A 12,769-nucleotide genomic window follows, 5' to 3' on the forward strand; every position below is an offset into this window, starting at 1 on the left:
GGCTTTAGGGGGAAATGCTGAGTGGGGTTTTAAAACTGGCGTTCCAGCAAGGCGGCCCTAACTCATCTCCCGATCTCGCTACAGGAACCTTGGAGAAACCTTAAAGATTCACTTCACGGACCTGAGCCTCCCAGGGGTGTCCAACCTTTTGCCGTCTCTGGGCCACACCAGAAGAAGAGTTGTCTAGGGCTACACATTAAATACATTGCAACACGTAATCACAAAAAGTCTCATAATGTTTTCAGTAAACATACGGTTTTGTGTCTGGCAGCGTCCATCGCCATCCCGGGCCGCACACAGCCCACAGGCGGCAGGTTGGACACGCCTGAGAGTCTCGGCCTTTCCGTCTATAGAGAAACCCACGCTCTCTCGCCTGGAGATCAGCGATCTGCTCTTCCTACATCATCAGCAGAGCTGCAGGTGCTCAAGCAGCAGGAATCTGAGGCCCTATTTAACTTCCCCGCGGTAAGCAGGACAGAGAAGAGATGGGACCAGGCCACCCGGATGCGGGTGTGGGTGCCTCGGGGAGCCCAGCTGGACAATTTCTCTTGGAAACGCTTGCCAGGGCTGTAATTTTTCTACCAGAGGGTGGAGGCGAAGATGGGGGGCACGCTGGCTCCAGCCCACCCAGACCGTTCATCCCGCACCACACACTGCTACTCCGGCAGAAGCCACAAGGTGAAAGTATGTTTCGTTTGGTTCTGGCTGGAAACCGAGGGTGGGAGGAGTGAGTACCTGGGAGTGCGTTACACAAGGCCTGCGGGTTTGCCGTGGAACGCCGAGGAAAGCGGGGGTCAGGGTGGTAACGGTGTAGAGAAATGAGAGCAGGGGAGTAGATTGCCTCGAACTTGTGTAGCCAACGTGGGCTGATACCACTGAGAAGGGGACCCTAAAGAGAGAGCTCACCGTGGAGAACCTGAACCCCAGCTTCACACGAGCTCGGTGGCTGCCCCTGGCTCTTGCCCACTCGGCCCCTCCGCGCTACACAGGCGCGGGGTGGCTCTGCTCTGCCCGGGGCGGCTGGACAGGTGGCCAGAGGACTCCACGGAGCATCGGGGTGAGGGAGCGGCAGGGTGGGTACCTTGGTGCCTTGGTAGAAGTCGTCCACGGACCTTGAGCCCATGAAGGGGAGCTGCATGTGAGTGTGCGTGTCGATGCCGCCGGGCAGGACGAGCTTGTCCCTAGCATCGAGGACCCGCAGCCCGGAGGGCGCCACCCCGGGCGGCAGCAGATCCAGACCGAGCGCCCGCACCACGCCATCCTCCACTAGCACGTCGGCCACCTGCGAGAGGTCGTCGTTGACCACGCGACCCCCACGGATCAGGAGTCGCGAGGGCGTTGCCATGGCACGGGGCGCGCGGACGGGTCCGGGCGAGCGGGGGTCGACCTCCTTCAAGATACCCAAGGACCGTCTCCAGGCTCTGGCTCCGGCTGCAAACCACGGGCAAGTCCGGAGTCCGTAGCCGGGCCGGGTTATCACCTGGCCTCCCGATGCCGGCTCCACCCCCAGAACTGCTGGGCTGGTGCCCAAAGGCTCGGACAGAGCAGTTCAGCCTAGTTCTGACCCCAAACGCTTTTTTTGTCGCCTTGTACGTCGCTTTATGGTGTACATCGAGGTCTGAGCCATTGCAAGGAAAGGATCTTGGGGTTTTAAAGTGAAGGACACACTGGGGAATGAAACCCACCTCATTGGCAGTGTGTCTGTACCAAGACACAGGCGCGCGCGCGCGCGCGCGCGCGCGGTGGTGCGACCACCACCATTAGCAGCGACAATGAAAAACCCACCCCAGCCAGAAAGCACACTTGATCTGAATTTCCTTTTAAATATTCTTTACATGAGGAGCAAATGATCACACAACCCCAGTAATTGGCAGACTGAAAGTTCAGGGTGAAATATTTAATCTCTGAAATGAAAACGACTTGGTATCAACTATTCTCCAGGTTTTAATGATACAATACATAACTAGCATGTTTTTCTTGGACAGTAACAGGTAATGTGACTACAAAGACCTTGGTTTGTTTGTTTTTTTTTTCTTTTTCCTCCCAGCTTTCTATAAAACTAGTTTAGAAGCCTTCAATTAAATCTTTTATCCTCTTGGTATAACGCTGGTATATATCACAAATAAAACTGTTATTTCTTCCCTTCCAGATATGCTTGTGCTGATGAATGAAAATGCACCTTAATAAAATGGGAAGCCCCAGACACATTTATTTAACAAATACTACCTTTATAAGGACTGATCCCAAAGGGGGATTGCATAGAGAGGTAAGTGATAAAGATAAATCACATTCTTGAGCTCAAGGAGCTAAGAGCCAATGTTGAGGCAAGAGATAGTCAAGAAGGAGGAAACTCCAGACGCGCCCCAGGGCTAAGATAAAGAACAAGGATAAAGGGCGGAGACCCTGTTCTAAGACTGGTAGTTTCTGCATCTGGAAAAGCACTGAATCCTAGTGAATCAGGAATGCACCTGTGCAGAAGATGCTACCTGACCTCTGCTTCATTATAATAGTATTATTATAAATTAGCATTGTGGGACCCCTTCCCGGTAGCCAATCAAGGAAATCATGGAAGACCCACCCTAAAGGAATAAAAAGCCCTCTAACCCCTGAGGTTGGGGCTGTTAGGCTCTGCTCTGTGCAGAGTTGGCCTGCTCCCATGTTCTGTGTGGCTTAATAAATCTGCTTTCTCTCGCTTTCTGCTCTAAACTCGGTGTTCATTTCAATTTTTTGTCCCTGATCACCAAGAACCTGGTTACCTGTACCCACCTGTGACAATGTGACACACATACCTGTGTCAATATGTAGCAGAATACTTCTGTCTTTGAGAGAGCATAATAAGAGTTAGGAGGAAAGGGAGAGTTTATTTTTGCCTTGAAGAAAATTAAATATGAAGCTTCACAAAGAGGTTCTGAACCAGGATATCAGGGACATGAACATGAAGAAACGAGGGATGGAGAGAGGAATGGTGTTGTAGGTTGAGGGGACAGGGGGGATGATAGCAAGTTGAGCCTGCATTCCATGAGGCTAAGCTGGGGAGACAGGGCTGGACAGCTATGGACCACCCCTTTCCAACACTCGGGGAGACCAGACAGCGCTATACAGGGAAGGCAGCGATGGGGATTTTCAAGGGCACCAAGGTCAAACGCCCCAGGAAGGTTGGAGTGGGGTGGACATCTGCTGTTCTAGCATCTCTTCTTGTCCTCATCCTGCCAACAGTCATGGAAGTGTCTTTGTGGGAAATCCTCCGCCTGCATATTCAGGACATTTGCCTTGAGGGAACCGGTGGGACCTCTGGCTCTGGGAATGACCTGCTCAGCTAAGCTGTCCAATCACAGCAGGGAACCCTCGCGGCCACACTGATGTGTTCAGGACCTGAATCCGGGAGGGTGTAAACAAGAGGCTCTGGCAGCTGGCTGGGCAACACAGTGAGACAGTCCTTCTGTGAACCGCCAACACAGAGAACGGGTGGCGAGATGGAAAGAGACAGGTTCGTATGATCTCGTTGGAGCTCCTGAAAACACCCGTGTCTGAAGCCCCCTCCCCCAGGTTTCCCCCTGTTTGCTGAAGCTGGTTTACTTTGGGTCTTTGTCATTTTCAGCTGACGGCCTGGGATGATGCCTTTGAGTTTGGAAACCAGGTGATCACACATGACCTTGAGATGGCATTTTCAATAGTGAAATGCAAGGTGTTATTACTGCCATATTTCCTCAAGCTTCAGGTTGTGCAAAATGATTAAACATTAGAAGGCACCAATAATTTCAAGTTCCATAGATCTGGCTCTCGCCAAGGAAAAGAAACCCAAGAAGGTTATGCAATTATTGTCAAAAGACCATTGTGTGAAGGTAAAAGGAGTAATTATAAATACAATGAAACTTACAAGATCCACAAGTAAGCCCCACCAGAGGAAAATAAAATAAAATGTCAGGGTGAATGTGACATCCTTTCTGAAACTGTTTGGGTGAGTGATTTCAAAGGTGTCCTTATCTTAGACACTATGTCATGAAATGCCCTGCGACACAGCACAAAACAAACTTCCCACATTGAATTAATGCAAACTGTTATTAGAAAAGCAGGTTTGTGGAATTTCATTGAAACAAGGAAATGGCTCATTGAAATTCACTCACAGCATCAGAAGAGAGGGGTGGGTCAGTTTAGGGGGAAATGCGGGCTGGCAGAAGGGGCCGTTGCCCTTTCTGGGCATTACTGGCCCACCCCAGGGGGGAGGACGGGCCTGGGCCAATGTGCCCGAGAGAGGTGTGTCCTCAGAGCACCCTCAGCTCCCTTTTCTTTGCCCTACTCAGCCACCCCTCTGCCCAGGCACTTAGGGCCCTCAATGGGCAGGAAACAGGTGTCAGGGAGACTCAGGTTTGGTGCTGGGAGGATGCGGGAAGCAAGACTCCTGCTGTTTTGCATTCTTTTTTTGGTGAAACAATCAGTTTGGTTGATTGACTGAAGTCTGTCTGAGAACACATTATATGAGCCCCCACTGAATCCAAGGGGGATATGTTCCAAGACCCTCAGTGGATACCTGAAAATGCAGGTAGTACCAAACCCAGGACAGAGCAAGACAATGAGATTTCGTCACTCTACTCAGAAGGGCATGCAATATAAAACGTGTGAGTTGTTTATTTCTAAAGCTTCCCGATTAAAGTTTCAGACCACAGTTGACCGTGACTAGGACTACTGTACTCCCCAGAGGGCTAGTTTTAAGGGAGGGTTACCATGACCGTTAATGCTTACTTAAACCACAGGAACACGTCTGCTGTGAAGTACAGGTGAGAGCAACTTGGCCGGAAGCCTTCCCAGCGCTGACTGATGCAGGGGTGTCCAACCTTTTGGCGTCTCTGCGCCACAGTGGCAGAAGAAGAGTTGTGTTGGGCCACACATTAAATACATAAAACTAACAAAAACTGGTGAGCAAAAAAAAAAAAAGCTTTTAAGTACATTTATGACTTTGTGCTGGGCCGCATTCATAGCCATCCTGGACCGCATGCGGCCTGTGGGCTGCAAGTTGGACACCCTTGGAAGGGATAGCAAGGTGGAGGAGCAAACAGCGACTTTCTTTGCTGAGTGATTTTGGGGAAACAAACCCACCAGGCCCTTTTGTATTTAAGTCCTCAGGCACCCTGGAGTCGTTGAGTTTGCTTTTGCTGTTCTCCTAACCCATCCCTACTCGGCCTCCAGGCCCCAGTGGCTGGGAGAGGATTTCAGACCGTTGCTTCCGCCTGATGGAAGAGCTGAAGGGATGGTGGTGGTGTGTGAGCAAGACTGAGCAAGGCGAGACCGGCACAGGGCAGGGCGTCTCCAGATGCATGCTGGTGCTGGGGCCTGGAGGAAGCCCAAGTCCCCAGGCCCACACTGGGACTGACGTCTCTGGCAGGGTAATGATCTTATACCTGAATCTACAATACGAGGGGCGGTGGGTGGTCAGCAGCCTGGAAGGGTTGAAAAGACACGAAATTGCAGAATTACAAATCTAATCCTGGCTCTGACGCCAGCTTCTGGTGTGAGTGTGGGCAAGTCACTTACCCTCAGGGCCTCTGTCTCGTCAACTGAAGAGTGAGGAGCTGGGTCGACAAGAGCTGATACGACCCGCCTTTCGTGCTTTTACAGATCTGTGATTCCGTGAACAGGGGGAGAAGCCCACCCAGAGAGTGCCTAGCACGGTCTCAGAGTTAAACTCTCCTCTGGTCAAGGTGAGTGAACTGGGCTCGCCGTCTAGACTTTGGACTACTCTATTTGTGCTTTCTGCACTGAGGTCTGTTTGGCAAGGCGGCCACGGGCAGTGTGTGAAACCTGTAACCACTGGGCATGCTCTTAGCAGACTGGTCTGGATGTCCTCGTGCTGAAAAGCAGGGCCAACAATTTCTCACGGGTCAGCAGTTGCAGGCATGGCTGGCAGGAGCGGCCCCCTGAGTGCAGGGCCGGCGCACGGCGCCAGGGAGCACGCCGGCCTGAAGCACCTCTCATGGGCAGAAGCAGGAAATGGTTGCCTGGAACCCCACCAGCAGCAGTAGCTGAGATTTACTGAGCACTCACACCGAGTCAAATTCTTCCTTTGCGTGACTGTACTTCATTCTCACTACGCTTTGAGCCAAGCACTATTTTCCCCTTTAACAGGTGAGTCTTTTGAGGCCAACCATTTGCCCGAGGTCACACTGCAGTAAATGTTGGGGATAAGCCATGCGGAAACCTGTCATTTACCCATCGTGCGACTCCGAACTCTGAAGCCAGATTCAAATCCTGGCTGTGCGTGGGCTTCAGATTGTGTAAATGGATGAATGGTAACACAGGGATGAAATCCTACAGCAGGGACATGGACTACAGGCCTCGGGCACTTCCGACTCACTGCTTCAAAGCTGCTCCGCGGCCATCTAAATATTGGGGAGCCAGCCTGTGTTTCTGCTCAGGTAACGAATGTCATGAGTGTTTAAAAAAATTGTAACATGTTTTTTCCTGTACCAAATTAACAAATTTGGTGGGAACAGATGCCACACACCAACATAACCTGACTGGGGGGCTTGGTAGGGGTGTGGGGACCTTTAGGCTGTGCTATAGTGCAACTCCAAGAAACTCAAGGCAATAATTTTTTTAAAGTTCTTATCCCTTAGACAGTCATACTACGTGGTTTCTCTGTGTGTGTGTGTGTGTGTGTGTGTTTTTGTTTTGTTTTGTTTTTAAGATTTTAGTTTTAGAGAGGGGTACGGAGGGAGAAAGGGAGAAAAACATTGGTGTGAGATATAAACATTGATTAGTTATCTCTTGTATGTGCCCTGACTGGGGACCAAACCTGCAACCCAGGCATGCGCCCTGACCAGCAATCGAACCAGCAACCCCTCACTTGCAAGACAACATCCCAACAACTGAGCCACACTGGTCAGGACTTGTTTCTTAAAGATGCCCTGACACTAAGCTGGCAGTTTCAAGCACATCCTGGAAAACTTGGCTCTGGGAGAGTATATTAGTTTCCTTTGGCAGCTCTGACAACCACAAACTCGGCAGCTCGCAAAAAAACAAATTCATCCTTTCACAGGTAGGGAGGACAGAAGTTCAAGACCAGTCTCGCCAGGCTAAAGTCAAGATGTTGGCAGGGCTGACTCCTTCTGGGGGCTCTGAGCAGAGCTTGCGTTCACACCTCTTCCTGCTTTGGAGGCTGTGGCAGGCACTGATTGAGGCCCTGTCACTCCAATCACAGCCTCCACAGTCACCTTGCCTCCACTTCGGTGTCAAACTTACGATAACATCTAGGCCTCAGCTGTGTTTCAGCTCCAGGCCCAGAAAAGTGGCAAAACCCAACAAGATGATGCCAAGGCTGCCATCGGGACCAGACACATGGCTCAGCTACTCCTCCCCTAGTGCCGACCAATCGGTAGACACTACGACCCAGACCGTGACCACGGGCCACCTTAGTCGCCATGATTAATGGTTTCCCCCGCTGTAATCCATCTCCTGGAAGCCACCAGGGAGCAAGGACTTTGAGCATTCGGTCACCCCTGACTCTGGGAGTGCTCCACTTCCTACAAAGAAGCCGTTACTTTCTTTGCTGCGAAGTCCTGTTCATGTCTTCTTGGGCATTAATGCTCGCAGGCAAATGAACCCTGGGAGGTCCAATAACAATTTTCCCATTTCAAAATCCTTAACTTCATCACATCTGCAAAGTCTCTTTTGCCATATGAAGCAACATGCGCAGCACCCAGGGACTAGAAAGATATCCAGGTAACTTTGGGGCCTCTCATTGTTCTCCATGACACTGCCTTCTCAAGTGACATGGCTCATAGGGACACGGCTCGGCTGGAACATTTCTTCTGTCCATGTTGCCAGCAGCACCGACTTGTGCTTCCAGAAGCCCTCCTGCTCCTCTAACTTGTATTGAGCCATGGCTTCCAAGTCATTTTGGAGCCTTCTTAGAAAAATATTTTCCAGGGTTATGATAACACTTAAGGAAATAATAGAAGTGATTCCTTGACTAGAAAGAAGTAATGAAGTAAAATAAAATAAGTACACTTGCACTTTGGAGCCAGACTGATCTATATTTGAGTTCAGTTCTGGATTTATTGCTTATCATTTGTGGGTTCTTAGCTAAGTATCTTAACTGCTCTAAGCCTCGTGTTTTTCCCTAATGGCAGTAATGACCCAGGAGGCGGACCGTACACTTTCAATGAGATAACATGGGTAAAGGCCATAGCATAGTGCTTGTTAGATGTTATTAGCAAAACCAATTGCTTTATTTTTCCATTCTAGCAATTTTCTTCTTAATAGTTTTAGCTTTAAGCATGAGATCCACAGCCTATGAAATGCTTCTACTGGTCTTGAGAAAAGTTTTCTTAAGAGGCAAGAGTGTCACCAAAGCTGCCTTGGCCCTTTAGAGAGAAAGTCTCAGAGGCAGAAGAAATGAGCCAGCTGGGCTGCGTGGACTTAGGTAACAAGTTACAGAGGCAAACGAAGGCCCTTGGAGACAGGCAGCTGGGATGAGCTGCTGCTGCCCACTGCTCCCCGGTTGCAAGTCTCCTGAAAACCGTTAGAGATTAGGAAAAGAGAAAGCGAAGATACAGGCCTGAGGCAAGGGGGGAGAGAGAGAGGGGAGAGAGAGAGAGAGAGAGAGAGCTGTAGGGGGTGCCATGGGGAGAAGGTGAGGGTGTGCTCCAGGTAGAGCACACTCTAGGTCCTTCGTCTTAAGGGCTTTTATTATTTTTTTTTACAGGTGGGAATTTTAGGGGAGGCTTCAGGGGAGGATCTCAAGAATCTCAATAGAATATTCATCAGCTTTCCAGGTGTGCTCTTTAACATGCTGACAAATCAAAATGAATGTATAGAGGAATCAGGGTCATTCTGTGGTTAGTTTCACCTTCAAATAACGTAACGAGACTAGGTCAGAGATGGGTCTGCCCTAGAATGGTCTGGAATGTGTAAACCATTTGCTCCTAAGTGTCCTTGGTTAGGGAAGACAAAAACTGTGGTTTACTAACTGGCTGTAAACTGCTCAACCACTTAACTATCTGTTTCTGTTTCCCCAGTCCACTTGCCAAGGAATTTTCCTAGCTTCTTAATAGCTTGCCTCAACAGTAAATAAATACACACTGCTTGGATTTTTGCTATACAGACAGAAACAGGGTTGGGATTTTGCATTTTATGTATTTTTAGACATTTAAATAAAATACACAGTAAAATTTATCTTTTTTTTAGGTGTACGGTACTATAAATTTTGACAAAGACGTGCTGTAATGCAACCACTACAATCAAGACAGAGAATATTTCCATCACCCCAAAATCTTCCTTGTGTCCCTTTGCAGTTAATCCCCTCCCCCAACCCCCTCAACCCCGCCCCCCCACCCCCGCCCCCGCAATAATTGATCTCCTTTTCACCCTCTGCATTTTGTTGACTTTAGACTTGGATACAAATTACTAACCTGCAGGGTGTCTGGTAAAGAGTTTACCTACTTTGTTTCTAAAGTCTTCCCCTCCCCTCAACTGAAAATCCTCAAGGCAGTCAATGTCTAAAGCAAAAGGGATTCAAGGCAGACCTTGCAGGGGTTTACTCCAACTTTTTAAAAGAATCTTGGGAGATGCTGGGTCAGACCACGGTGGGGGCTGAAGCAAGAGCAGCAGGTGCTATTCTGGAGCCCTGACAACACTATTTAAAATTATGTGGTTACGTAGACATGACAATGTTGAGATGCTGATGCCCGTGTGTGAGGAAATCAGTGTAAAAGCCAAAGCATAAGGCACAGAGAGACAGCTGTCAGGGTGTGGTCCCTCTTAACATGTATTGGTCCCATCTGGGCTCCCCTCCTCTGACTTAGAACCTATTTAGCTCTGCACTTTCTAATTTTATGCTATTGTTTCTCTAATACAACAGGATAGCAATGGAGTTATATATATTCCTCCATTAAAAATGTTGTTCATCTTAAATAAATACTTCCTGGGAGAAAATTACTTTTCTGACGTAAAAGGTATTTAGTCCCACACATGGTAAACACAGTGAAAACATTGTAGGTGGTTACTGATACTGGACCAATGGGATCTGTTTGCCTGCGAGCATCAAAATCCAGTAAAACAAGAACCGGAGCTTGCAGCAAAGAAAGGGTTTATTTCTAGCAAGTCGCCCACACCCAAGGTCACAGGTGAGCTAATGCTCAAAGACCTGGCCTCCAGGGGATGGATTATATAGGGGAAAAATCATGACCCATGGCGACTAAGGGAGACCAGGGCCGTGGTCTCTACCAACTGTTCAGCGCTAGGGGGCGAGGTAGCTGATTGCGCATCTGGTCCTGATGCCAGCCACTGTGACCCTTTGTCTGGTTTTGTCACTTTGCTGGGCGTGGAGCCAAAATACAACTGAGGCCTTGATATTATCTCTAGTTTGACTGAAGCTCTGACTCCGAGGCTTTGTTTCTAAAATAAATAAATACTGTGGCTGCCTTTAATGATCAAAGGAATGGGCAAGAGAGGAGGCAGGTGAGTCAGGAGGCTGGATGAGGCCAGTGTGCATCAAAAGGAAAACAAGGAAAAAAGTTCCTATTAAAGAAATGAAGTTTATATGCAGTTACAATACAACCTAATCACCCTTCTGTGTACTTCAGGACACTAATCTGTGAACTTCTGGAAAACAGAAACTACATACTATTTATCTTTGATGACTGTCACAGAGCACAGTGGCACATAAGGGCTAACTTCATTTTCACCTTATCAACATTACAGTACAGGACTCCACAGAGGAACTTTTAAACGTTTGATCCATATTAGTAAGAACACAGTTTATTGTAGATTGCTTTGGAGTTCCCAACTCAGCCTCATTGACAATTTAATTTACAGTTTTGCCTTCAAAGAAGTTCATTTGAATGTTACAAAAACCAAGTAGTGAACTAATTGTGTTGAAAAAATAAGTAACTGTAATGCTGAAATAAACCACTAGATGGCTTCTTGAAAAGACCAAACAGGCACCATTTTAACACAGGGCACCAAGGTTTAGAAGATTTAACATGATAATTATGTCAAATTCTACTACTTCTGTAAAAGTATATCTACCTAAAAAAATACAAGTACGAATGGATTTGCTTTGCAGAACTCTACAAGTTGATTGTAAAGCTCAAATGGAAAAATAAGCAAGAATATTTGAAACATATAAAATTACAGTTACTAAAAGAGTCTAGGACCGGCACAAAAAAGGCAGATCAATGAAAAGAAATGGAACTTGAGTCGAAAAGCATAGTCAAATAATATGGAAATTTACTATATGATAAAAGGGTCATTTCAGATAGTAAAGAAAGGATGGATTATATTTGATACACAGCTTTGGGGTAACTACGATAACCTGAAGAAAAACAGTAGAGACAAATTCAGGCTAGATTAATGATTTAACATGAAGAATCAAATAACAGAAATACCTAACCTTACTTTTAGTATAACTCTGATGCTTTTTCTTTGAAAAAGGTACAGAAAAAGTATGCATAGTATGAAACAATTTGCATATACATATATATGGCTGTATGTATCTATACTGTATTTCTGGAGGGGCCTAGAAGAATCTGGTGTTGGTATGTCTCTTCGAAAGGGAACTAAAAGATAGGTGTCAAGGGCAGGAGAGAGATGTACTTTTTACTGTTTGACCCAGGAAGACTTATTAATTAAAAAAAAACAATTAAAACATATGCCAGGAAACAAACCGCCAAAAACCTATGCACAGTAGTATATATATTCTGTGGGGTCTGAAATGCATTCAAACATAACAAGAGAACTGATTGAGTTACTGCAACTCGGAAGATATATCAATCAGAGGCAGTTTTTTTTTTCCCCAAAGGCAAAATAATATTCGGGTCCTTAGGGATTCTAACCCTCTGGTACTACTACTTTACATAAAGTAGTTAAGGAAGAGTACCGCCCCCCCCCCCCATTTTTCTTCTAGATGTGCTACATATTTTATGGCCTGAATTTGTATATGCACCAAAATGAAACAAACATAAAGAGCAACTTTGACTTAAAGAGTACCCCAAAACAATACAAAAAAAAGTCCTTTTAATTTTTGATACATATTAAAACATTTCAGTCAGTTCTTCCTGACAGCATAACACGACAAATACACAAGACCTCAAACATGCTTAAAAATGACATTCAGCAAAGTATTTAAAATTTAATAAATAGCAATAATCACACACAAATACATTTTTCATACTCAATCATTAAGCTACTAAAACAGACATCTAAAGAATAAATAAACAAGAATTGACAATAAAAATAATATGTGGGGTTTGCAAATCAGTCTACTTAAAATAGGGGGCTGATTTAAATGACTTCTTAATTTGTTTTTCAACATGTAGTATGATCCCCCTCATGAATAAAATATATTGAAAAAGTCACTTTCTTATAATAATGCAGTCTTTAAATACAACAAATAAATATAAAACCAGCAAAGCAATTTCAAGTTGTAATAAAAATGCCCCTCCTCATCCCCAAAAAGCTATGGAAATATATAGTCACTGTGGTAGCAAATAATAGTATTTAAAGTGATAGTGCTTATGCACTAAACTCATCTGAGACCTTGAATGATTTTAGTGCAAATCCCTAGGGTCCAATGCAAGCATAACCCTGTATCAGGGAAAGACATTACCAGCTGGAACTTATCTTGTACAATTTTTGTACGTATTTTATAAAGTTTAAGATTTAATGCATAGTAGAATATCTTCATCCACTTAATCCTGTGCGTAAATAGAGATGAAAAAAGAAATGACTTGGGATTTTACCATTTGGTTTGTACCATATTAAAGTCAATATT

The 12,769-nt window shown here is 46.2% G+C and overlaps 1 protein-coding gene across 1 annotated transcript in view; it reads right to left on the minus strand.

Annotated features, from left to right (window-relative positions):
* Nucleotides 1-1,423, minus strand: part of DPYS (dihydropyrimidinase) — a 68,466-nt gene extending 67,043 nt beyond the window's left edge. The window contains exon 1 of the mRNA XM_054590378.1: nt 1,082-1,423. Within this exon, the coding sequence (XP_054446353.1) occupies nt 1,082-1,345 (264 nt within the window). The 5' untranslated portion in view covers nt 1,346-1,423. The remainder of the gene's footprint in view (nt 1-1,081) is intronic.
* Between the last annotated feature and the right edge of the window lie 11,346 nt (nt 1,424-12,769).

The sequence above is a fragment of the Pteronotus mesoamericanus genome, unplaced genomic scaffold, assembly GCF_021234165.1.
Source record: "Pteronotus mesoamericanus isolate MK-2021 breed Mesoamerican mustached bat unplaced genomic scaffold, CSHL_Meso_final scaffold_174, whole genome shotgun sequence".
NCBI classification, from domain to species: Eukaryota; Metazoa; Chordata; class Mammalia; order Chiroptera; family Mormoopidae; genus Pteronotus; species Pteronotus mesoamericanus.